Raw genomic sequence first — 27,938 nt, 5'->3', positions numbered from 1 at the left:
CTTAACAAAAGAGGAACCACTGAAAGTCATGGAGAAAATAACGGGAGACATGAGGGCTGTCGTGACACATTTGAAAAGCTATTGTGGAAAGAGCCCTGCAATAGGCTGCCACAGACCTCCCAGCTCTGTTCCTAGCCAGGCGAATCACTCCATGCTAGCAAATTAATCTCTCTGGAACTCGGGAGCAAAATTAGGAGGTCAGCCTAGATGATCTTAAGTTCCTTTAAGTTGATTTATCATTTCAAACTAGATCACCAGCAAGAAAAATAGTAAACACACACATTCTTCCTGAACGGAATCATTCTATGCTGCTATAGAAGGAAAGAATAAGTAAAAATTATAACAGATAAAAATCTGGGGCCCTGAACCAAGATGGCGGAGTAAAAGGATGTGCTCTCACTCCCTCTTGTGAGAACACCAGAATCACAACTAGCTGCTGGACAGTGATTGACAGGAAGACACTGGAAATCACCACAAAAGATACCCCACATCCAAAGACAAAGGAGAAGCCAAAATGAGATGGTAAGAGGGGTGCAATCACATAAAATCAAATCCCATAACTGCTGGGTGGGTGACTCACAGACAGGAGAACACTTATACCACAGAAATCCACCCACTGGAGTGAAGGTCCTGAGCCCCACGTCAGGCTTCCCAACCTGGGGTTCTGGCAACGGGAGGAGGAATTCCTAGAGAATCAGACTTTGAGGGTTAGTCGGATTTGATTGCAGGACATCAACAGGACTGGGGGAAACAGACACTCCACACTTGGAAGGGACACACAAAGTAGTGTGCACATCGGGACCCAGGGGAAGGAGCAGTGACCCCAGGGGAGACTGAACAATACCTACCTGCTAGTGCTGGAGGGTCTCCTGCAGAGGCGGGGGGTGGCTGTGTCTCATGGTGAGGACAAGGACACTGGCAGCAGAAGTTCTGGGAAGTACTCCTTGGTGTGAGCCCTCCAAGAGTCCACCATTAGCCCCACCAGAGAGCCCAGGTAGGCTCCAGTGTTGGGTCGCCTCAGGCCAAACAACCAACAGAGAGGGAACTCAGCCCAACACATCAGCAGACAAGCAGATTAAAGTTTTACTGAGATCTGCCCACAAGAAAAACAGCCAGCTCTACCCACCACCAGTCCCTCATATCAGGAAACTTGCACAAGCCACTTAGATAGCCCCATCCACCAGAGGGCTGATAGCAGAAGCAAGAAGAACTACAATACTGCAGCCTGTGGAACAAAAACCACATTCACAGAAAGATAGACAAGATGAAAAGGCAGAGGGCTATGTACCAGATGAAGGAACAAGATAAAACCCCAGAAAAACAACTAAATGAAGTGGAGATAGGAAATCTTCCAGAAAAAGAATTCAGAATAATGATAGTGAAGATGATCCAGGACCTCGGAAAAGGAATGGAGGCAAATATCAAGAAGATGCAAGAAATGTTTAAAAAAGACCCAGAAGAATTAAAGAACAAACAAACAGAGATGAACAATACAATAACTGAAATGAAAACTACACTAGAAGGAATCAATAGCAGAATAACTGAGGCAGAAGAAAGGATAAGTGACCTGGATGACAGAATGGTGGAATTCACTGCTGTGGAACAGAATAAAGAAAAAAGAATGAAAAGAAATGAAGACAGCCTAAGAGACCTCTGGGACAACATTAAACGCAACAACATTCGCATTATAGGGGTCCAGAAGGAGAAGAGAGCGAGAAAGGACCAGAGAAAATATTTGAAGAGATTATAGTCGAAAACATCCCTACCATGGGAAAGGAAATAGCAACCCAAGTCCAGGAAACGCAGTGAGTCCTATACAGGATAAACCCAAGGAGAAACACGCTGAGACACATACTAATCAAATTGGCAAAAATTAAAGACAAAGAAAAATTATTGAAATCAGCAAGGGAAAAATGACAAATAACATACAAGGGAATTCCCATAAGGTTAACAACTCATTTCTCAGGAGAAACTCTAGAGCCAGAAGGCAGTGGCATGATATACTTAAAGTGATGAAAGGGAAGAACCTACAACCAAGATTACTCTACCCAGCAAGGATCTCATTAAGATTCAATGGAGAAAGCAAAAGATTTACAGACAAGGAAAAGCTAAGAGAATTCAGCACCACCAAACCAGCTCTACAACAAATGCTACAGGAACTTCTCTAAGTGGGAAACACAAGATAAGAAAAGTACCTACAAAAACAAACCCAAAACAATTAAGAAAATGGTCATAGGAAAACACATATCGATAATTACCTTAAATGTGAATGGATTAAATGATCTAACCAAAAGACACAGGCTTGCTGAATGGATACAAAAACAAGACCCATATATATGCTGTCTACAAGAGACCCACTTCAGACCTAGGGACACATACAGACTGAAACTGAGGGGATGGAAAAAGATATTCCAAGCAAATGGAAATCAAAAGAAAGCTGGAGTAGCAATACTCATATCAGATAAAATAGACTTTAAAATAAAGAATGTTACAAGAGACAAGGAAGGACACTACATAATGATCAAGGGATCAATGCAAGAAGAAGATATATAACAATTATAAATATATATGCACCCAACATTGGAGCACCTCAATACATAAGGCAACTGCTAACAGCTATAAAAAAGGAAATTGACAGTAACATAATAGTAGTGGGGGACTTTAACACCTCACTTACACCAATGGAAAGATCATGCAAAAAGAAAATAAATAAGGAAACAGAAGCTTTAAATGACACAATAGACCATATAGTTTTAACTGATATTTATAGGACACTCCATCCAAAAACAGCAGATTACACTTTCTTCTCCAGTGCTCATGGAACATTCTCCAGGATAGATCACATCTGGGGTCACAAATCAACCCTCAGTAAATTTAAGAAAATGGAAATCATATCAAGCATCTTTTCTGACCACAACACTATGAGATTAGAAATTAATTACAGGGAAAAAAAACGTAAAAAACACAAACACATGGAGGCTAAACAATACGCTACTAAATAACCAAGAGATCACTGAAGAAATCAAAGGGGAAATCACAAAATACCTAGAGACATATGACAATGAAAACACGATGATCCAAAACCTATGGGATACAGCAAAAGCAGTTCTAAGAGGGAAGTTCATAGCTATACAAGCCTACTTCAAGAAACAAGAAAAATCTCAAAAAACAATCTAAACTTACACATAAAGGAACTAGAGAAAGAAGAACAAACAAAACCCAAAGTTAGCAGAAGGAAAGAAATCATAAAGATCAGAGCAGAAACAAATGAAATAGAAACAAAGAAAACAGTAGCAAAGATCAATAAAACTAAAACCTGGTTCTTTGAGAAGATAAACAAAATTGATAAACCATTAGCCAGACTCATCAAGAAAAAGAGGAAGAGGGCTCAAATGAATAAAATTAGAAATGAAAAAGGAGAAGTTACAACAGACACCGTAGAAATACAAAGCGTCATAAGAGACTACTACAAGCAACTCTATGCCCATAAAATGGACAACCTAGAAGAAATGGACAAATTCTTAGAAAGATATAACCTTCCAAGACTGAACCAGGAAGAAATAGAAAATATGAACAGACCAATCAAAAGTAATGAAATTGAAACTGTGATTAAAAATCATTCAACAAACAAAAGCCCAGGACCAGATGGCTTCACAGGTGAATTCTATCAAACATTTAGAGAAGAGCTAACACCCATCCTTCTCAAACTCTTCCAAAATATAGCAGAGGGAGGAACACTCCCACACTCATTCTATGAGGCCACTATCACCCTGATACAAAAACCAGACAAAGATACTACAAAACCAGAAAATTACAGACCAATATCACTCATGAATATAGATGGAAAAATCCTCAACAAAACACTAGTAAACAAAATCCAACAACACATTAAAACGATCATACACCATGATCAAGTGGGATTTAACCCAGGGATGCAAGGATCCTACAATATACACAAATCAATCAATGTGATACACCACATTAACAAATTGAAGAATAAAAAACATATAATCATCTCAATAGATGCAGAAAAAGCTTTTGACAAAATTCAACGCCAATTTATGATAAAAACACTTCAGAAAGTGGGCATAGAGGGAAACTACCTCAACATAATAAAGGCCATATATGACAAACCCACAGCCAACATTGTCCTCAATGGTGAAAAACTGAAAGCATTTCCTCTAAGATCAGGAACAAGACAAGGATGTCCACTCTCACCACTATTATTCAACATAGTTTTGGAAATCCTAGCCACGGCAATCAGAGAAGAAAAAGAAATAAAAGGAATACAAATTGGAAAAGAGGAAGTAAAGCTGTCACTGTTTGCAGATGACATGATACTATACATAGAGAATCCTAAAGATGCCACTAGAAAACTACTAGAACTCATCAATGAATTTGGTAAAGTTGCAGGATACAAAATTAATGCACAGAAATCTCTTGCATTCCTATACACTAATGATGAAAAATCTGACAGAGAAACAATCCCATTTACCAGTGCAACAAAAAGAATAAAATACCTAGGAATAAACCTACCTCGGGAGACAAAAAAACCTGTATGCAGAAAACTATAAGACACTGATGAAAGAAATTAAAGATGATACCAACTGATGGATCCATGTTCTTGGATTGGAAGAATCAACATTATGAAAATGGCTATATTACCTAAAGCAATCTACAGATTCAATGTAATCCCTATTAAATTACCAATGGCATTTTTTACGGAACTAGAACAAATCATCATAAATTTGTTTGGAGACACAAAAGACCCCTAATAGCCAAAGCAATCTTGAGGGGAAAAAACGGAACTGGAGGAGTCAGACTCCCCGACTTCAGACTATACTACAAAGCCACAGTAATCAAGAAAATATGGTACTGGCACAGAAACAGAAACATAGATCAATGGAACAAGATAGAAAGCCCAGAGATAAACACACGCACCTATGGTCAACTAATCTATGACAAAGGAGGCAAGGATATACAATGGAGAAAAGACAGTCTCTTCAATAAGTGGTGCTGGGAAAACTGGACAGCTATATGTAAAAGAATCAAATTAGAACACTCCCTAACACCATACACAAAAATAAACTTAAAATGGATTTGAGACCTAAATTTGTAAGACTGGACACTATAAAACTCTTAGAGGAAAACATAGGAAGAAGACTCTTTGCCATAACTCACAGCAAGATCTTTTTTGATCCACCTCCTAGAGTAATGGAAATAAAAACAAAAATAAACAAACGGTGCCTAATGAAACTTGAAAGCTTTTGCACAGAAAAGGAAACCATAAACAAGACTAAAAGACAACCCTCAGAATGGGAGAGAATATTTGCAAATGAATCAACACACAAAGGATTAATCTCCAAAATATATAAACAGCTCATGCAGCTCAATATTAAAAAAGCAAACAACCCAATCCAAAAATGGGCAGAAGACCTAAATAGTCATTTCTCCAAAGAAGACATACAGATGGCTAAGAAGCACATGAAAAGCTGCTCAACATCACTAATTAGTAGAGAAATGCAAATCAAAACTACAATGAGGTATCACCTCACACCAGTTAGAATGGGCATCATCAGTAAATCTACAAACAACAAATGCTGCAGAGGGTGTGGAGAAAAGGGAACCCTCTTGCACTGTTGGTGGGAATGTAAATTGTTACAGCCACTATGGAGAACAGTATGGAGGTTCCTTAAAAAACTAAAAATAGAATTACCATATTATCCTGCAATCCCACTACTGGGCATACACCCAGAGAAAACCATAATTCAAAAAGACACATGCACCCCAATGTTCACTGCAGCACTATTTACAATAGCCAGGTCATGGAAGCAACCTAAATGCCCATTGACAGACGAATGGATAAAGAAGATGTGGTACATATATACAATGGAATATTACTCAGCCATAAAAAGGAACGAAATTGGGTCATTTGTTGAGACGTGGATGGATGTAGAGACTGTCATACAGAGTGAAGTAAGTCAGAAAGAGCAAAACAAATATCGTATATTAACGCATATATGTGGAGCCTAGAAAAATGGTACAGATGGACCGGTTTGCAGGGCAGGGATTTGAGACACAGACGTATAGAACAAACGTATGGACACCAAGGGGGGAAAGCAGCGGGGTGGTGGGGATGGTGGTGTGATGAATCGGGCAATTGGGATTGTAATGTATACACTGATGTGTATAAAATTGATGACTAATAAGAACCTGCTGTATAAGAAAATGAATAAAATAAAATTTAAAAATTAAAAAAGATCTGGCTCAATTTTGGTTTCTAACAATTAAAGTTGCACAGTAATGAAATCAGTTGTCTCACAAAAAAGTAGTGAGATCATTGTAAATGGAAATATACAGGCAGGTGCTAAAAACTGAACTGTAGGACTGCCAGTCTCTTTCAACCCTAAGATCCTACGATTCTTTAGGTCCAATTTATCAAATACCTTTCCTCCAGATTACCTTCACCATGTCTCACTGATGCAAATCAGTTGCTCCAGGATTTCATAACTTTGTTGTAATATCTGAATTTGGTCCATCTCTACATCAAGCCACTATTGTGTGTGTCCAGCTTCACGAACATGGTTTGTGGCTCTTGCCTGTGTAAGATGGTCCTCCTTTAGGTTATCCTCAACATAATTATCAGGTCTTGGGGAAGCTGCTTGAAATTGCCTTAAAGGCTACATATCACCTTGTAATAATACCAGTGATGTTAACCGTGACAGGGATAAAATAGATGATGGCACCAACTCTCTAAGTGCCGAGCATGTGCTAAGAGCTCTATACATATTATCTCATTGAATCCTCCCAGTAATGCCATAACGAATGTGTTATTATTGTATGTATTTGACAAATAGGGAAACTCAGGGTCAGAGGGCTAAGTACCTTGCCCAGGATAACTGAGCTAGTAAGAGACAGAATCTAAACTTGAACTCTGGTCTGGCTAATGACTCTAAAATGCCTATTGCTAACTACCTTGCTCTACTGCAGTGATTCTCAAAGTGTGGTCGCTGGACCAGCAGCTTCAGCATCACCTGAAAACTTGTTAAAAATGCCAAGTCTCACATCTACTGAATCAGAAACTATGGGAGTGAGGCCCAGCAACATGCGTTCTAACAAATCCTGCAGATAATTCTCCTGCTCACTAAAGTTTGAGAGCTACTGTTCTACTGAACTGAAAATTCACCTCAAAGGCCACATTCTACTTTTTTAACCATATTTTTTTTGTACTTGAATTTGAGAGTGTGTGGTGGCTCCTTAATCTGTCTTCACGGGGAGAAAGACAAATCCCAAACATGGAAAAGGCAGGTTTCCTGTCCCTTCCCTGAAGTAGGAAGGGTGAGTCCTTGTCATTCTTGATGAGGGGATAAGAGAGTTGCTGCTTTAAACTATAAATCAGAGGGAAACAAGAAGGAAAGAAAAAAAATGCTTCTGGGCTTCCCTGGTGGCGCAGTGGTTGAGAGTCCACCTGCTGATGCAGGGGACACGGGTTCGTGCCCCGGTCCGGGAAGATCCCACATGCTGCGGAGCGGCTGGGCCCGTGAGTCATGGCCACTGAGTCTGCGTGTCTGGAGCCTGTGCTCTGCAGCGGGAGAGGCCACAACAGTGAGAGGCCCGCGTACCGCAAAAAAAAAAAAATGCTTCTGCAGTATAGTTAAGCTGTTGTGGTTAGACATAATGATTGAATAGACCAAGAAAACTTGAAATTCCCTTAAAGCCTTTATATACTAATAACACTATGTCTACTTAAATATTGAATAGCTAAAATAAAAATCCTCCCTACATGCATACTTTAAAAAAAAAAGAATATATACCCTTTAGCCTTATGAATAAACACATCAATGGAAAGACTGTTTCCAAGGTAGCATAATCAATGGCAGTTATCATCAAGCCTTCTTTGGTTTAAAAATAAAAATCCTTTCAGCTTTGCAGATCATGATGCCTAGAATGTGACCTTGGTCTTTTCAAGCGTATCTTTAGTCCATAGCACTGTGCAACTCTTCAAATCAGTCTGTAATCTCTTTAACGTCTTCCTGCACGTGCAGTTTTAAAGCTCAGCCATCAGCACATAAACCACCCTTTACTCCAAGGTCTCTGGAGATACCTGTGGCCAGTCACTTACAAGGGCTTTCACAAGGTCACGGGGGTCAATATGCGTGGTAGGTAAGTCCTGTGTAAAACAGGATGACTCCTCCACAGGTGCAGGTCTACCTGAGGAAGGTAGCGAGTGGCTTTTAAGGTCTACAGAAATGAAGTAAAACAGGATTGCCTTGCTTCACACATGTGTGAACACAGCAGAGCTCACTCACACGACCCCATACCAAAGGCGAAATAAGTACATTCCACCTGCGAGCCTTGACTAAATAAAAGAGTTCCTGGACTGGAATATGTGATATATTCTGTTATCTGAGATTGCTCTTGGATGTCTGGATCTGCAGCTAATGTTTTATTATATCCCTTAGCCTTCCTTCCTTCCAGAAAGAATTGTAGGAAGGCAGTGAGCTAATGGATAGCAATCAGCATCCATCCATGTGGACTTCACTAACCCCTCTCCTCTAATACATCTAAGTGAAGCCCATGTAAACTACCAGCACTCAGGCATGTAGGAAGCCAAAGGACTGGGACAGGCCACCATAAGTCATAATAAGTCTAAGGAGTTAGCTATACACTATCTCCTATTAGTGAAACTCATATTTGAACATTATGTTCCATAATTTTAATGGGAAAACTGGAGAAGATCCCTCCCCCACAAAAAAACTAAAATAATACACCCTGGACATTAACATTCAGCAGGCACAAAAGGGGTTAAGATATACTAACTAAAATTAAGTGCTATCTATCAAAGATTCCTTCCCTCCTTTCTTCGTTAATTCATTTACTCAATATTAACAGAGCAAAAACATACGCTAGACAGTATCTAGAAAATGCCAGCCAGCTCCATGTGTCCTCCCCAACCCCCCAAAAAGCCAAACATGAGAAAATGAACTCAAAGTAAAAAGCAGACTGTATTTTGACTGACATGAGTGCAAGCAGCAGATGATTCAAGTACCGGAGCACACTCCCAAAGAAGATGTGGAATAGGCAACAGTGGGCAGTGCGGGGTCCTAAAGAGTCTGCAAGTACCTACCTGCCCGAAAGCAGTATCCAAGACCTCGTGAGATCTCTTCCATCTATGGTTTATAATTGCATTCATGATACAAGGTCGAATACAAATTGACCTCTGCCAAGTATCATCTCTAACCAATGTAAAAAGGCTACTAAAATTCCATTTACTAACCGGCCAATAGGGTCAGTTGTAAAAGTGAAAATGAACACCTTGCTGCCATACACACTGTACTGGTATTCTGAGTACATTAACTCATTAAATCTCACAGTCTTATGAAACTCAGTCACAACTTTTTGAATGTAACAGATGACATCCAAACATAGTGGGTTTCATTCTAAGTTTTCATCCAGATGCTTGATACTGTTCAAAATATATATCAACAACCTTACTAAACATGAAGTAGTATTTAATGATCAACGTGTAACTTACCCTTGCCATATCCACCAAGAAGTTCTCAAATAATTTCCAAATGTGGTTACTTGTGTAGATTTCTTTCATTTCCACTTCAGTGTCAACATAACAGTGATTAACAAAATTCACATAAGCGATTTTAACCTGTGCAAGTTTCAAATAGAAAAGAAAGTGAGTTTTTTCTTTATTCTTCATCTTCAAATATCTATTATGACTGGTTATGTGAAACTGTGTTATTTCCTATAGTAAATTATAGTATACTTTGGGTGTACCCAGAGAGCATTCCCATCTCCTTTCTTTTACTAAAACACTCCACCTCTTGACCCAGGGTAAACACATGACCTAGTATTCCATTCCCCTGGGCCCAGTGATTGGTGTGAGAATGTGAACTTCATGTAAACCAAGTCTAACATATTTCAGACACTAGGAGTCAAAAGTACTCCCTTTCCCTCTCTCCCTCCCTCTCTTCCCTCCTCTCCCCCTCCCCTCCCCACCTCCCCTCCCCTTCTCTGTCTCTGTCATTCATTCATTCATATTCTCTCTCTCTCTCTATCTCTCTTTCCCCCTCTCTCATTGTCAAAATGGAACAAGGTCAACCTGGACTCCAGGACCCATCTTCTCCAGGTGTGTGGAGGAAAATTATGCTCAGATAAAGAGAATGGGGAAAACCACAAAGGAAAAGGGAATGAGAGATAGAAGGAATTCTGACATTGTTTGAACCTCTTGAATCATGTGAACAACCATTCTTCAAAGTCCCAAATACAAGAGCCAATAAAATTCCCTTTTAAAATTTAAACTAGTTTAAATTGGGTTTCTGTCACTTGCAACCAAGAGAGATCTAATACAATGCTTCAATATGTTGACTAAATAATACTTTATTGACATTCAAAAGCATTTAAATTACTATTTCTGAGAAGAAGTAGGCTCACAGTTTACCAAAAAAAAAAAAAAAATTGAATTATTTTAAGATGTAGTAAAGTTCCTTTCCAGATTTAGCAAAGTTCCTCATAAAAGACTGGCATGAGTCTCACCAACATATACCATTTCTAAAGTGCATAGGGCAATAGTTTTTGTTTTTCCTTTTCTTTCCTCTTCTTCTCTTTTCTCATCTCTTCTTTTCTTTCCTCTCTCTCTCTCTGTATAAGAATGTGATGAATGCTATAAATTTCCCCAGAAAAATGCACACACATAAAAAAATCATGTAAACAATTTCAGAGGGTTCACAGAATCCGAGTTAGAACCATAAGGAATACAGGGCCAGCTTTCATGCTCTTAGTACTTATCTCTACCTGACTGAGGTCTGAAGCAAATCTTCCATGGCAGGGTGCCTGTGTCATGGAGACATCAGAGTCATTTGGTGCATTATCATAATCATCTTGACAGCAGTTAATATGCATTCAGTGCTTGTTACATGCCAAACACCTTCAGCAGTCTGTATGTAATATCTTAATTTAATCCTCCACCAATCCTATCAGGTACATACTATAATTATTTCACTTCAAAATTGTGTAAATTGAAGATTAGAAGGTGAAGTACCCTGTTGGAATCAGTCACACAGCTCAAAGTAATGGATCCAAGATTCTGACTCATTCTTTAATCCATTCGTTCATTCATTCAGAACATACTTATTAAATGTAGGTTCAGGTTCAGACAATATAATGGTGACTACAAACAGACCCAGGTGTTACTCTCATTTAGCTTATAATCTTGGTAAAGAATGTGAAGGCTATAAATATTTTTAACTACTAAAATTCAAATATCAAATTTCAAATTATAGGCTCTTATAGACTCTACTATGGGAAGCCAGGAGGGTCTTCCTTAAAGAAGTAATGCTTGAATCAAGATCTGAAGGATGAAGAGGGGTGAAGTAGGTGAATATAAGAGGTTAGAGTGGTTTGTCCGAGAGAACTGCACGGCCAGAATCAGGACCTCAAATAAAGACAGAACCCACGGACTTACTTACTACACTATGCTTCCTTTCTTTGCCATCTTACTTCAAACCAATCAAGTCATGAAGTACCCTTGGTTTGAGGTATCAACAATTCCACAAAATTTCATAAAAATATACTTTCAAGTCCATCACTATGTAGGACTATTTGGAAGTAGGGAAGTTAACCTAACCTGATGCCTTTTTAAGTTACTGTGATTTAAAATGTTTGGACTTAGTGTATCACATGTTTATAAACTTTGCAACAATACACCACAATGGTAGAAAAGAAAAAAATTATTGCAATGTACATTCCTGGAAGCCTCGTTAATCTTGTTGGCAGACAACCAGCTTCTAATGAGTTTCTTCCCTGCCGTCATGTCAAACAAGAACGGAGGGTAAAAGATGATGTGTGAATAAGGCAAAATGTGCCCATATTTCCAAGAATGCAACTATTCCATAAAGCAAAGGTAAACCTAGAGAATCTGATAGTGATCCTGCAGTACCATCCTAGCCTCTCCTATTGATCACTGTGAATTATTTATGAAGCATCTGTTTTATGCTCAGGAACATACTAGAGGTTACAAGTCAATTTTTCAGTTTGATCACAATGCCATACCTAGAAATTCCTACAGTAGCTTCTAGTAAACTAATAGTGGCTATACTTTAAAAAGGTTTATCCTCTTTCATAGTTCCTTGTAGAACAAAAGAGTAAACTTTTTATGCTCTTTTAAATGTTCCTAATTGTATAGCTAAGTACAATTCCTTCACTAAATATATTATCTCATTATAAATAATAGTAGGAGGACTTCTGGCACTTATTAAAAATTAGTAACAATTCTATAGCTGCTAAGCTTTTGGCAGGCTTACCTCAGGGATGCAGTCATCATGGGTCACCACCCTCACTATGTCATCCAGGGGCAGAAGGGAATTGCACTTGATTTCAGTGTAGACATTTTTCCCCTCTGTGCATGCTGCCAGCAACTCCACAAGGGTGATGTGGTAGGCTAAGGGGCCACTCTCATCCCCTCGGTCCCTCTCTGAACACATCATATGGAGAAGGATGGGAAATGATGCTCTATCATTGTAAAATATCAGCACATCTTCACCCCCATTTATCAACTGAAATGATAATAAGAGAGTCAACATAGCAGTCCAAATGTTCATCCTTGCAGTTATTTCCAAAGGCTTGGTCTATCTGGAACTACATGCACCTCTCTGTAAAAACATAGATAACACTGCAAATGCAGAACTACACCAAGGCAGGATGGTAAAAAGATTCTAGGCATGTGTCAAGTGATTAGTTATGAATGTTATCAAAACCAGTCGGAGAGACATGGGAGAGGTGGATAGGGGCAAGAATTAAGGACACAGATGACAGTAAACTGTTCGGTGAGTCACCCACTGAAATTAAACCTGCAAAATATTCCAATGAAGTTATTTCCTTCTACTTCAAATGGCAGACTCCATTGCCAAGCATGAGAAATCTTGCAAGTCTAATTTTACTATAGAATAAAATATCCCCATCTCCTTCAATAGTGACAGAATAAGTAAGCAAGTACACTGGACCAAATGCAACTCTACAAGAATCTGGAGATTCCACGTGTCACGGATGTTGGTAGAGAATGGAGGTAAAAGCAGAGATGGGAGAAATGAAGAGAAAAAGACAACTTTTAAAAAAGAGAGAGAGAGACAAAGAATGAATATGTAGGGGCTTTTAGGACATATATTTTCCTCCCTGTTTTGTTTATATAACTTCAGTGGAGAATTCCAGCAGGTGGTAATTTTATTGCTCCATCACCGTCATGCCTTGTCTATTTTGGGGGGAAACTGTATTATTATTTTATTGAGGAATCCACTTTGACTGTCGTGAAGACCAGGCTGAGTTAACAGTGATGAGTTCTGGAGGTAACTACACCCCACTCCAGACTTCATAACCACTGTCTTCTCTCTCTACCTCAACTGAAAACCCAGACTCAAGAGGTCTCAATCCCTGCCCTCCAATTCCTGGAAGATGCCAACTATGTAAGAGGTTTTGGCAGAGAAGGCTTTTGTCTTCCCAGAAGACAAACCCTCTACTTTGCTTTATGAGGCAGATAGCAACCCCAAACCACAGACAGGTCAGGACCTGCGCAGGCCTCAATTCTTATTGTCTATTACAGTACCAATTTTCTAACCCCAATGTGAAATATTTTGGTGGAGAACACAGATTATGTAATTTTTTTCTCTATTTTACTTGAATTGGTAAAATATTTAAATTGACAAGACAATTGGCTTACACTGAAAGTTTTGTTGAAAGTGAATGTATATGGGTCAAAAATTTATATATTAATATAAAATTATAAATACTTCTTTACACATAGAAATGCTTCACCTAATAAATGCCATAGGACTGGCTTAACTATTTGCTGCTTTCCCATTTTAAGTCTTTCCATGATGATTTTCCAAAATCAAATTAATTCTCACATTTCTAGGCAATGAAGGGCTAATGTTAATGTAAATACAGATAAGAGGTAAATTTTACAAGTATAAAATGCTCCTTAAATGTTAATAACAATAATTTACGTTTAAAATTCAAGGCTTCAAGCTGAATTAACTTTAACATTTCTATGCATAATTATGAAAATCCCCCCAAAACAATATAATCTACTATATAACTTGTTTGTAGCCATGTTTGAAAGCTGCCTAATCCATACAGGCCTTTAGAAAACCATTAGGTCACAGAGGAATGATTTACCCAAACAGGCTCAACGTATTCTCCAAAGCATCACTTGGTTCCCAGTGAGTAACTCATTCATTGTATAAATCTTGCTCAATGACAAACATCAAAATGAAAAGGGCAAATTAAAGAAGTACTTCATCCATTTGCTTTTCTTAAATTTTTAACTTACTCTAAATAGCTAAGTTTCCATATATAATGAATCACTGATGGATAATTTCTATTCATTAGTTTCATTCCCTTCAAAGTCCCCTGTAAATAGTAGCAAAGAACACCCATTCTATGTTTCAGGAACCGAGTAATGAGGGCACTTGAAAAGCAGAGTTTAATCCATTTTTGTTACATATTGAAACTTAAAAATATAAAATTTAATCACTTTCATTCTAAATAATCTATAACGTTTCATAGGATTTTACCCATTATTTAAAATACACAAATTCATTAAGAATAAAAAAAAATAAACTCCTAGAAAATTATAACATCAACTTATGATACGTTACTTCCCTAGGTCTAAGCAAAATACATTTGTGCTTAAGTAGTCGTACTTAATTTATTTTCCAAACCTATGTTGCTGGGGGATTGTTTTTCACTCTAAATTAACAGAAAACCCATATTTGAGCATACTGTTTATGTGAAGCTGATAAAATGCAAACTGAGAACATACCTCGGTCATCACCATATCCTGGCATTTCTTCACATATTTACCATCTGCTTTGACAATCGTCTGCAGAAACCTCAGGTACTCCACGTGGCGGCCGTGTGTCTCAATGCAGTGCACGAAGTGCTGGATAACCCTCTCGCTAATTTCATTGCACAGATGGTAATTGTTCATGAAGATGTGCCGCATGGTTTCTGCTTCAAGGAGCTACACACAGAGGAATGTGCCCTTGTAACTCTGACAAGATCAATCTTCTATTCTACAGTACTTAGACCAATCGCGCAGCTTGTGATCAGTTTCCTATTTTATGCAAAACTCTAGTGAGTTTTCTGTGCAAGTCTTCTACAAAGTGCATTGAGATTATTCAGCACTTAAAAAAAAAACTGAGCTCACAAAGGAATTTAGTTGGAAAACGGAGCTTATTATAAAGGTCAACAAGTTGGCAACAGTATTCTTGAGATTAATTTAATTATGTATTTTTCAAAAGTAGCTGTTCCTTAGTATTCGCTGACACATGTTTTACAGAGCAGAGTTAACTCCACCTTTGAGTTTTCCAGATTTAACTTATTCATGGCATCAAAGTTTGTCCTACCACATCTTCTTCCTAACATTAAACTATGTACATATAAATGAAGTTGTCATCTGCAGGTAAGATCTGTGTAATTTTTCACGTTTCTTTAAATGTTTCCTTAATGGAAATAAAAGATACTCACTTTTAGGAGGAGAACCCCCTACAAGTTAAAAAATGTGGCGATGAAGATGAATAAAATTCTATCCATCAATGTTGCTAAAACGAATGAGATGGACACTTTACTATAAATATAGAAGTCACTCAAATACTTACACCAGGGGTTAAGAACAAATTCAGATGTTTATGGAGGAGAACCTGATTCTGTGGATTTCCCCGACAGAAATTCTGCAGGAATGTATGGGCCAGATTCATTACTTCATTCATCTTTTCATCATTCTGGAAGTTAAAGAGTAGCACATGATACAGAGAAACACACAGGAGCAAAAATATTATCAAAGAATATATTTTTTCGCACATGCATTTTTTCCTCCATGCCACTATTTAATGCTCCCCTTTCTGTGTCTACACCTCTCCCGGTTACCCCGTCCCATCTACCCTCCCCATTTTGTAGATGTCTCTCCCCTTCTCTTAATTCTCCTCCTATCTGTTCTGCTCCACTCTTTCCTCCTCCTTTTTGTTTCATGGTCCATCTCTAATTCTCCCCAACTTTCCTGCTTGTCCACTACAATTTCCCATCTCCGTACAAAGCTGCCTCTTCTCCCCTGCCTCTGTCCCCACACCCCCGCTGTCCCCCCTTCCTCTCTCTCTGGCCCCCTCATTCTCCTGGGTTCTGCTCCCTTCTGTCCTGCACCCTCCAATCCCTCTCTTTCCTCCCCTCTCTTGGATTTCCCATCTTTCCCAGTGTTTCCATGTACCTGGATCTTCCTGTGCCTTTTGTTTTCTGTTTCTCCTCCTTCCCCACCATCTCTATCCCCCTCTTTCTCCAACTCCTCCCTTTCTACTTTTCCAGGAGGCATCTATCCCTCCTCCTCTGGCGCCCTCTGCTCCTTTTCTCCTGCTCTCACTCTCTTGTCCTCCTGCTTTGCCCCCACTCTTTCTTCTCTCCACTCACTTGCCCTCTTTTCCCCACTCTGTAAATTTCGCTCTGTATATATAGCTCTGACCTTACCTCTAGTCTCTCCTCTCCCCTCTCTGCGCACCCTCCTTTTGCAACTTACTTTGTCTATTTTTTCCATCTCATTCTTTTCCTTGTTCTCTTCACTTTCTGACCTCCTCTTCTCCCCTCTCTCTTTGTCCCCCTCTTTCTTAACACACACACTCTTAAGTTGTTTCCTTATTCACTGTCATTTCCCAAAGTCCTACAATAAGGTACTTCATTGCTAATAAGAATCTCAATAAGAAACTTCAGTCTCAAAACTCACAAAGAATGCAAAGTTCTCTTTTTAAAAGTGGTCTTTTAACAATATCACTGAAACAACCTAAAATTTTTCTGGGTAGGTAATGTGGTCAGTGTCAGATATACAAAATGGACTCATGTTTTGAGTAATAGTTTATATTCAATGAATTTAATGTTTTCTTTTTTCCTAACCTGAGAGTCTGTATTTTATGCCATCTATAACTAAATAAACTGCCTCGGATCATTAATAGACTCACTTCCTCACGTTGAAAATAGGGATGAACTAACCAGACTAATAAATATGTCCAGAAAACTCCATTCCTATCTTGAAAATAGGAAGTTTTTATTTCAAAATCTACTAACATTTTCCTTTATATGTGTAATCCAGGGATAGTGAAAAGACATCAAAGGAACTTTAGCCGCAGGAACACCCAATTCCCACAGAAAAGCCAGCCACACAGAAGGACATCAGGGCCAGTTCTACTGGAATTGGTGTTTCTTTGAAACTGTCGTCTTATGCTTTTTTTTGTTTGTTTCTGAACAATCTAGGTATCAAAACTGAGCAAACCCCAATGGCATTTTTCCCAGAAATAATTCTAACATTTATATGGAACCACAAAAGACCCTGAATAGTCAAAACAATCTTGAGAAAGAAGAACAAAGCTGGAGATATCATGCTCCCTGATATCAAACTATACTACAAAGCTACAGTGATCAAAACAGTATGATACTGGCACAAAAACAGACACATATATCAACAGAACAGAACAGAAAGCCCAGAGATAAACCCAAGAACTATGGTCAATTAACCAAGGAATGAGCTCTGAGAGAGAGGATGCCACATTATATGTGATTTTCAGTGATGTGTAGAAAAATTCTTCAACTTTTTATTTAAGCTTTAGGTGATGCAAGTAAAAATCACTTGATTTAGACATTCTGGGCTGGTGAAGAGTGGTAGAAATGCATCAGGAAGGAATGACAAAGGAGGCAAGAATACACAATGGGGAAAAGGCAGCTTCCTCAATAAACAGTGTTGGGAAAACTGGACAGCTCCATGCAAAAGAATCAAACTGGACTACTTTCTCATACCATATACAAAAATAGACTTAAAGTGGATTAAGGACTTAAATCTAAGACCTGAAACCATAAAACTCCTAGGAGAAAATATGAGAAGTACACTTTTTGACATTGGTCTCAGCAATACTTTTTGGATATGTCTCCTCAGGCAAGGGAAACAAAAGCAAAAATAAACAAATGGGACCTAGTCAAACTAAAAAATTCTTGCGCAGCAAAGGAAACTATCAACAAAACGAAAAGGCAACCTATTGAATGGGAGAAGACATTTGCAAATGACATATCCAATAAGGAATTAATATACAAAATATATGAAAAAGCTCATATGACTCAACATCAAAAAAACAAACAACCTGATTTAAAAAATGGGCATAGGAACTGAATAGACATTTTTTCAAAGAAGACATACAGATGGCCAACAGACACATGAAAAGATGCTCAACATCACTAATCATCAAGGAAGTGCAAGTCAAAACCACAGTGAGATATCACCTCACACCTGTCAGAAAGACTATTATCAAAAACAAATAACAAGTGTTGGTGAGAATGTGGAAAAAAGTGAACCCGTATGCACTGTTGGTGGAAATGTAAATTGGTGTAGCCACTACAGAAGACAGTATATAACGTTTCCTCAAAAATTAAAAATAGAACTATCATATGATCCAGCAATTCCACTTCGAGTACTTTTCTGAAGAAAACAAAAACACTAACTCAAAAAGATATATGCACCCGTATGTTCACTACAGCATTATTTACAATAGTCAAGATACAAAAGCAAACTAAGTGTCCACTGACAGACGAATGGAATAAGAAGAAGTGATATACATATACAATGGAATAATACTCAGCCATAAAGGAATGGAATCTTGACATTTGTGACAACATGGATGGACCTAGAGGGTATTATGCTAAGTGAAATAAATCAGACATAGACAAATACTGTATGATTTCACTTATATGTGGAATCTAAAAGAGAAAACAAATGAACAAACATAACAAAACAGAAACAGACTCATAGATACACAGAACAAACTAGTGGTTGCCGGCGTCGAGGGGAATGAGTGAACTAGGTAGGGGAGATTAAGAGGTACAAACTTTCAGTTATAAAATAAACAAGTCATAGGGATGTAATATACAGCATAGAGAATATAGTCAATAATACTGTAATAACTTTTTATGGTCACATCATTTTGTGATGTATAGACATATCAAATCACTCTGTTGTACACCAGAAACTAATATAATATTTAAGTGAATTATACTTCAATAAAAATATGATTAATAATAAAACAGCAAACCCCCAAACACAAAGTAGTAGTAAAATACTCAACACTACAGTTATACTAAATAGTAGAAAAAGGGACTTGATCACATGTCCAATGCCCATGTTACAATATCAAAGATATAATAATTTGGAAAATACCTTTTTTAATACCTTCTTTAAGGTTTAATACCTTTTCCTGCTTTTCAATAATTCTTTTATTGCATTATCTAAACTAGCTTGAATTATACCACCTTATAAATTTACATATTAAAATGTAACTAAGTCAGACAGGGGGCAATCCAGTATGAGAAGTGAAAAGTTCAAGTGGGGAGGGTATCCACAGAGAGGAGCCTGGCATGGCACACTGGTGCCCAAGAGAGATGAAGAGGGCATCCACCCTTGTGGAGGGGTCAGAGCCTGAGTGAGGTGAAGAGGGCATTCATAAGGAGGAATGGGCAGCAGTGGTGATGGAAGACGAGATGGAGTAAGAGAATAACTATATTCACACACACATATATTCTCTAGATTTGTCTACTTAAAGGGCCTGGAGGGGCAAACCTCCACAGCAATAAGTACATTTAGTTCTCAGAATTTTTCTCCCAAATACCATTCTCCACCAAATGGAACTAGGGCTTCTTGAATAAATGGTTAATTCCAGAGGTGGAACAAGAAAAATGCAAGGGAGCCTGGAATATTTTAATGTGCAACAAAGCAAGGAACTACTTGAAGAATGATGGGACCATGTTAGAGGACAGGTCAGCTGGCCTGAAGGGGCTCCATTGGCCAAATCTGGGACAATCAAAATAAACAGTGCTAGAAACCTAATATAACCTATTGAATAAGACGAGCATCTGTAAGTCCATACTGATAAAAATAAATAAATGAATAAATTGAAAGTTTGATTTAAAAAATGGAATGTTTACTTAGTTTCAAAGAACCACACCACAGAATATTTGTTACAAAGGGAAACTGAGTACTTCACAGTGATAATCCTGGCAGACACCACCTTAATCAAGTGACCCAAGTAAACATCACTGGTTATGCAGCAAATCAAAATCGCATGCTGCCTGATAGGAAGTGGTGGGAAAAACTTAGTGTTACTTCTGTCACGTTCCTGCCAAAGATGCATAACTGAATCGAATCACGAGGAAACATCAAATGACCCAAATTAAGGGACAGTCTTCAAAATAGCTGCTCTGTCTTCAAAAGTGTCAATGTCAAAGAGTTCCAGCATGAGGAGATTTAAACACACATAACACCAAACAGCTCCTGTTTCTGAAGTGGATCTTTTTGTCAAACAGGACATGATTGAGATGATGGGAGAAATGTGAATGGCATGTGAGGATTAGGTAGCAGTAGAGTGGGATGCTCTTTCCCGATCTGGAAGGTTGTTACTTGGTTATGCTTGTAGGGAATATACACTAAAGGGCTCAGGGGTGGTAGGGCATCAGGTTGGCAACTTACCTGCAAATAGTTCAAGGAAAAAAATTCTTTGTAACTTTGCTATATTGAAATTGTATCAAAATTTAAAAAGAAAAACAGTACCTAAGAACTTACCTTTTCATAGGGTATCTGCAGCAGGTCTAACACCACTGAATGGGCTCCCATATTTTTCAGTAATCGTTGATGTTGATTCCGACACTTTTTATTCTGTACACAGAGTTTACTTAGCCTAATCAAAATCTTTCCAAAGAAGAAGAAAAGCATTAAATACAACAAATACAATACTAAATATAATAAATGAACAAAACTTCTTTGCCATGCCAGTATAAACTCATACAGAAATATTTCCCATCTGCTGACCTCCTTTACAATCCGGTAGTTGTTGCTCTTATTGCTGTCAATCTGAGGTTTCTTTGTTCCATCTTGCACTGGACTTAAAATGTTTGAGTCCTAAAATAAACACAAAGATGTATGTTATGCCCTATATATCTTTGTAATAAATTTATTTATTTTGTAATAAATAAGAAATACTTCTTGCAATTATTTTGTGATGAATTTATTATTCAACTTAAATGTTTCCTTGGTATTTTTTATCCCATAAGAAGCTCCTTGGCTTAAATGAGTCATGAAAATGACCACTTCCCAACAACAACCAATTACAAGATCTATGGCATTACTAATAATTAATGAGTTAAGTTTAAAAGGAAAGGGTATTACAGGTAACATTATCAGTCTATTTCCTTGCTAAATGTATCAGACATATCATGACTTTATATTGCCTATAGGAAAAGGAATAGTAAAAATCCAGGGAATAGGAGGCATAATTTTATTATTAGGGATGAAATTCAGGGGAAAAAAAAAAGGACTGAAGGAGCATATCATAACATGACATGTTAAAACACTTCAGGGGTGGGAGGAAAAAACACCTTAACCCAAAAATTCTCCGACAGGTTACCATGACATCCTTAAGGGTCATGACTGGGGGCCAACCGACCATGTACAGAATCATGAAAATGAAAAAATAATTTTTCTTTATTTAAAAATAATATTTTAAATTACTAAATTAATAAAACTTATTAAGAGGACTTGAAACACCAAAAGCATTTCATTATAACAACCATTATCTGTAGCAGTATAATAAAAAAACAAATACAGGGAGTTACATATTTTAAATATCAACTATTGGAGTCACCATATGAAAATAAAACATCACTTACAAGCAATTTAATACCTGAACATTTATTAAGACTTAATACATTTCTGGTACTAGGCAATGGTGAATAGATATAAAAGAAATAGAAGATACGGTCCTTCTCACAAGAAAATTACAGTTTACCTAAGAAAACAGGGAGAAATATGAAAATAAAGATTTGAACTGAGCAGAATTCACTATTCAAAGAGAGAGACAGAGGCTAGTTATAGCTTTAGACAGCTTTATGAAGGAGGGGAAATTTAAGCTAAGGTCTTGAAAGATGAAAACTACTTAGTTAAGTATGAGAGAGGTGTGGAAGGGCAGGGGGACACTTGTGAGGCGAAGAAGTCACCTTAGCCAAAGGCACTGTAGAAAGAAAAGCACAACAGTGTGTAGAAAATGACAAGAACTGATAAAGCATGTTGCAAAAGTGGACAATTAGATGGAGTGGGGCCTGACCACCTCCCTGATTTACAACAGGTACAAAATTGCACTTGGGACAAATGTCAAGTTCAACGTGGGTTAAAAAACACCGGAAAGTCCTGACTACATTGAAGGTGTTGGACTCACAGTTAAAGGGGACTCCAATCTAAGCTCAGGAAAAAGTAAAAAATATATGAAGCTAATTGATAAATTGTATTTGTCCCTGTTTTTCCTACTGTGTTCCATGAAAAGTCACAAAATTAATGCAAACCAAGAGAGAAAAATATATATATTTTCCTTGCTAGTCAAAGAATTCTGATGGAAGGCTTCAAGTAGGCGAGTGACTTGGTCCATGCGGTGCCATCACCACTGCTCAGTAAGCTCCATGTTCCTCTTTGACTTCTCTCCAGGCAAATATTGTCCAAGACGGAGGCTCCCAATCTGAACTCCATCTAGCAAGTAACTCTTTTCCCATTTTACTGAGCATAAGAAAATTCCCCTACATGACATTGCCTTTTCTCCATCTGAAAATGTCCAGTATCATCTACAAAACCGTCTACCTTCCCTGCTATGTCTCAGAGAAAAAGAACTTTGGAAGCACGGGTTTTTAAATTCCATCTCCCCCTTCTTCTCTCTGCTTCTTCTCTCTGCTTCCTCTGTTTCTTGTGCACGAACAGTTTCTACCCTCCACTGATTCTTTCTGAACTCTCTGAAAATATGGCCAAGTTGAGGCCAACCAAGCACTTTCTGTGACACCGCCCATTCTGGGAAGTAGTCTTGCATCTCAGATTACTACCCCACTTAAATTCCTCAAGAGAATAATCTACTGTATTAAAATTCTTTTATGTGTCAATGACTCAATTACTAAAACTGTCTTTGGCATCTGATTCTATGGCTCACTACCATTTCCTTTAAATCTCACTTTGTTTTACTATGACAGGATACTCTCCAAGATTTTCTGACCACCTTATCTCTTTCACTCAATGGAACTGGAATGGCAAAAAGTAAAGAATAAAAACACTGCAAGTATTCAAACTGTTACTGTTTCCTTCTAGGGTTGTGTCATCTATGCTAATAAATCCTAGGAAAGAAAATGAAAGCAATCCAATCTCCACCCCAGGTAAATAAAGGAGAAAAAAGAATGGGAGATATTGTCTACAAGACAATAAACACTAAGTGAATCTGAAAAAGTTGTAGAAGAAAATGTAAAACTCTATATGTAAGTGAAGCCAGTGTAGAAGAGGGAAGGGGCCCAAGTGGCTCATGTAAATATAAACTGTTTAGATGGAAGAGGCTGGAGGTCAGAGCATGAGACAAACAGCATTTCTATTTGATAGCAAAAATAATTTATTGATGAGAAATAGAAATTGCAAAGCTAGAAATATAATTAAAGTTCCTTTTTCTGATCACAAAGGTGAAGGCTGAATTTAAAAAGGCCATATTCATTTTTTTTCTGGAAGGGAAGAAATATTAAAGAAAACCACCTTTGTATTCCAAGCCAGGATTAAGATGCTACCAAGTCTAAAGACTGACACAGCTCCTAAGGTGGAAAGGAGATCTTTCTGACATATGTCAACTTAAAAAAAATCAGTCAGAAATACAGGCAAAGCTTTGGCAGATATATTTAAGTCTATTTTTCAAACAATGGCCTGCAGAAAAAGCAACTGTCTTGTTTTAAGAAAAGTAATCTCAGGGAAGATGTACTACAGTACAAAAAGTTATGTTCTCTAGTTCTGCTCAAGGGAGGATATAGACAATGCTAAACTTTCTAAGTATGGGAATGATGAACAAAACTTATTTTACTTTAAAATTGCCAGCAGTCAACAAAAGGAGGCAATGCTGGAGAATTCAACAAATGGCCCCCTTTAGTTTCAGAAAATAATTCAATGTAATTAAACCGAACAAAAATATTAACCTACAGAACATCTAGAAGATCCCAAAACAGAGATTGGGGGAATTTAAGAAATACGTAAACTATATAACTACAGTGAGGTTTTGTTTTCTTAGGTTGATGCCAAAATTCTCTAAGTAAAGATGTTCTGAGAGATCTCCTCCAGAAAGGGAAGAAATTAATTATATTTTTTATATCCTATGCAAATTTGGCCCTACATCAGTGCCCAAATCTACAAAGCTGTGGCTTTATCCTAATGACAAAATATTAGTTATGTGTAAAATGTAGAATTATAATTTATTCAGAGTCCCAGAGCTGAGCAGACTCAGGGAAAAAAAAAAAAGTGTAACACTGAGAACAATGCCATGCTTATAGTAAATATCCATATTACCCTTTTGACAGCAATGATGAAGAATAAATAAGGAACTCCAAAAATACTTGCACTTTATTATAATTGTTTCTAATCATCTGGAAGAACTTGAATTTATTTCCTCTAGTGGAATATGGGAACCACTTAGTTAAGTGATTTTATTGAGGTGGCTAGATTTTTAATTGCAGAGTATATACTGTAACATAAAGCAATACATTCAGCAACAACATAGCAAGGATAGTCTAGAAGGGTCTAGAAATTTAGGGAAGAGTCTAGAAATTAGATGGTCGCATGGATCTAGACAGACTCAGAGTGAATACCTAAACAAATAGTGGTTCTGAACACAGCACTGCTCTCAAATTTATTTTGCATCAGGCATGGAAATGCCTTTTAGATCAATAGCAAAAATGATATGAGAATAATATTGTATGAACCATATGGTGAACTAAACATGGGCACAAATTAATGAGGATCTGGCTCCTTAACTTAAACAAGGGCAATCATTTTTTTTTTTAAAAAAGAACTTTACAAATCCTACAATGCAGAACTTCCTGCATCTAGTACAGCTGTGATTAAAATAGCTCAGTGCATATTTACAATAGCCAGGACATGGAACCAACCTAAATGTCTATCGACAGATGAATGGATGAAGATGTGGCACATATATACAATATACAATGGAATATTACTCAGCCATAAAAAGAAACGAAACTGAGTTATTTGTAGTGGGGTGGATGGACCTGGAGTCTGTCATACAGAGTGAAGTCAGTCAAAGAGAAAAACAAATACCGTATGCTAACACATACATATGGAATCAAAAAGAAAAAGTGGTACTTATGAACCTAGTTGCGGGCAGGAATAAAGAGGAAGACATAGAAAATGGACTTTAGGACATGGGGTGGGAGGGCCAAGCTGGGGTGAAGTGAGAGTAGCATCGACATATACATACTACTGAATGTAAAATAGTTGGCTGGTGGGAAGCAGCAGCATAGCACAGGGAGATCCGCTCGGTACTTTGCGATGACCTAGAGGGGTGGGATAGGGAGGTGGGAGGGAGGCTCAAGAGGGAGGGGATATGGAGACATGTGTATGCATGTGGCGATTCGCTTTGTTGTGCAACGGAAACTAACACAGTATTGTGAAGCAATTATACTCCAATAAAGATTAAAAAAAATAGCTCAGTGCAGGTCTTCTCTTTGTCCCCATCCCAGTGAAGTGACAGGTGTCCTTCCTCAGCAAATGTCATCAAGTCAGCAAGATTGCAAAGCATTCTGCTCACCGTCTGGATCCCCAGCCTTCTCTTCCTGTATCCACTATTTAACTGAATCAGTGGCATCATTTACCAATCACCCTCCTCCCAACTTCAGATGTCAAATGCCATCCTTTTCCCTTCCCACCTCCCTCCGAAACACACACAAAAAATCTAACACTCAGTCTTTTATACTTGACTGACCAACCATATGATAATTTAGTTGAAGCTCTTCCTAGTAAATAGCACCTCCTTCAGACCACTGAATGAATGCCTCACTGTGGGAGAATGAGGTATTTTCTCTCCCTCCCACCTAAGACTAACATCACATACCACCCATTCGGGATGGTATCCAGGGGGATGCAGGAACCCTAACATCAGCCTAGATCTACTTATCTGACTTTGCCTGTAAAGCTAATTCAGACCATCATGGGGTCATGGTCGTTTCTGCTTCCCTGGCTGGCACCTAAGGCTGCTTGAAGACTTGGTCCAAGATCCACAGTGCAGGGAAGAGGCTGTGTCCACCAACACTGGCTGATAATGTCCCTCCAGATTTCCCTCAACCTAGGCACAAATCCCTGCCCTTCTAGAGGGTAAATGCATATTCTTAAGTCTTACTCCAAACCTGTTTTCCTCCCCTTTGTCCTAAGACAAATACAAACATGGCATCTTCAGATTCATTTGATGCCATTTTAATGAGTATTTGATGATGTTTAATCAGATGTCCTAGAAAATACCCCAAATCTCTTTGACTATCTATATCTCTGATAAATAAGGAACCAAAAAAGGATGTACCACTGGAGTGCATTCTCTTTGCTTAAAGACATATTCCAGAAAAAAGGGAATGTACTGATGATAGGTATGTTCGATGTAAACTAATAGCTGCTTTCATAGGAGTACAACAGGAACCCACTACAGCACAGCAATGCACAGTACTTTTTTCCATAATACTTTCTATAATACTTTATTTATATTATATAATACTTTTTAATATGCTCCTCAGCGGTATTATATGAAATTAGAAAGGATAGGCAACCCTTTAGCCAGCAGGGTGACAAAGACTAACAAAGCACTGTGCAGGAAATGAAAACAGTGATATAAATAGAGCCCTTACAGACTATGTCTGGTACCTGATGTTATGTGAAGAAAGCATTCTTAGTCACAGTCACCTCAGCGCACACCCCAATGTGACTGAGAGAGGGGGCTGTATGTACAGAAGGTGGGGGAAGAAATCAGCACCTTCTCTTCAACTCCCTCTTCAGCAAGCAATCATTAAGGAAACGCTGCTGCCTGGCCCAATGACACAGGTGGCTCTGATTTGAATGAATCAACTTCTATAATTTCCTTGCAAGCCACTCGTTGAGGAAGAAAAATATAGGAAGTTAGAATCCATGCTACCAACTTATATGAAATTGAGAACAAATGGCAAGGTGAAAAACTGAATAAAATAGTAACTGTCCTCTATAACATGAAAGGAAATGATAAGTTTATGCTAAAACGGCATTAATTTTAAATGTAGGCCAGAAGACAAGAGGGAAAAAGATTCTTATCCTGGAAGTAATCGGAAGAAACAAACTCAGGAGGTATAAGCATTACATTTAAGAACTTGCATTACAACCAAATAGAATGAGAATGTGTATAAGTAGCATTTGGCTCAAAGCCAAAAATTAGCTTTCAGATGCATGTCTTGTGAAAGGACTTTAAGTCACACTCATGTGTAGCAATCACCTTCAGCAACATCAGCTCAGACATAAAGGACAGAGATATGTAATGTGATATAAACAAGTAAAATAAATATACAAGGAGGTTGAGAGCAAAAACAGAAAGTGGAGACAGGAAAACAAATTCCAGAAAAGGAAAATTCCGGAAAGCACTCTCCCAAATGAATGGATACAAGTTCTCCATGTAGCTATCACAGTGTCCCTCACTGGTCAGATCCTGTAGGGATATTCTGTCTGAAACTCATGTAGTCTTTCTGAACCAAGCGGTGAAGGTTAGACATTCTACCAGTTACTTTTGCCAAGAGTCAGTTAGTCAATCAGAAGTTTTGCTGAAGAAACCAAGTCTATATAGAACTATTTCCCTGCTGTGCAGAATCAAAGTACTAACACTCGGGAAAGCACCATTTTCTTTCAAGATATCTTTCTAGAGGGATCAGCCTCCTTACCTGTTTGCTTCATCAAAGAAAAAAGATCAGAAGTGGTTGGCAAAGAATGGAAACTGGGTTTTGCTTTTAAAGAATAATGAGATGTGGAGGTAAGAGAAAAACCATCAGACAGGGAA

General features: G+C 38.0%; 1 protein-coding gene across 2 annotated transcripts in view; it reads right to left on the bottom strand.

Moving 5' to 3' along the window:
- ITPR2 (inositol 1,4,5-trisphosphate receptor type 2) overlaps positions 1-27,938 on the bottom strand; it is a gene marked incomplete at its 3' end in the record, with an annotated part of 533,638 nt that overhangs the window by 257,459 nt on the left and 248,241 nt on the right. For both annotated transcript variants that reach the window (XM_079715959.1, XM_079715960.1), the window contains exons 27-32: positions 20,891-20,980; positions 20,645-20,770; positions 15,666-15,788; positions 14,828-15,028; positions 12,315-12,566; positions 9,536-9,661 (exon numbers count right to left, since the gene is read on the bottom strand). In XM_079715959.1, the coding sequence (XP_079572085.1) occupies positions 9,536-9,661; positions 12,315-12,566; positions 14,828-15,028; positions 15,666-15,788; positions 20,645-20,770; positions 20,891-20,980 (918 nt within the window). The remainder of the gene's footprint in view (positions 1-9,535; positions 9,662-12,314; positions 12,567-14,827; positions 15,029-15,665; positions 15,789-20,644; positions 20,771-20,890; positions 20,981-27,938) is intronic.

This window comes from Hyperoodon ampullatus (genome assembly GCF_949752795.1).
Source record: "Hyperoodon ampullatus genome assembly, chromosome: 11".
Taxonomy (NCBI): domain Eukaryota; kingdom Metazoa; phylum Chordata; class Mammalia; order Artiodactyla; family Ziphiidae; genus Hyperoodon; species Hyperoodon ampullatus.
The sequence above is the reverse complement of the archived record's forward strand: the minus strand, read 5'-3'. Positions and strand labels throughout refer to the sequence as shown.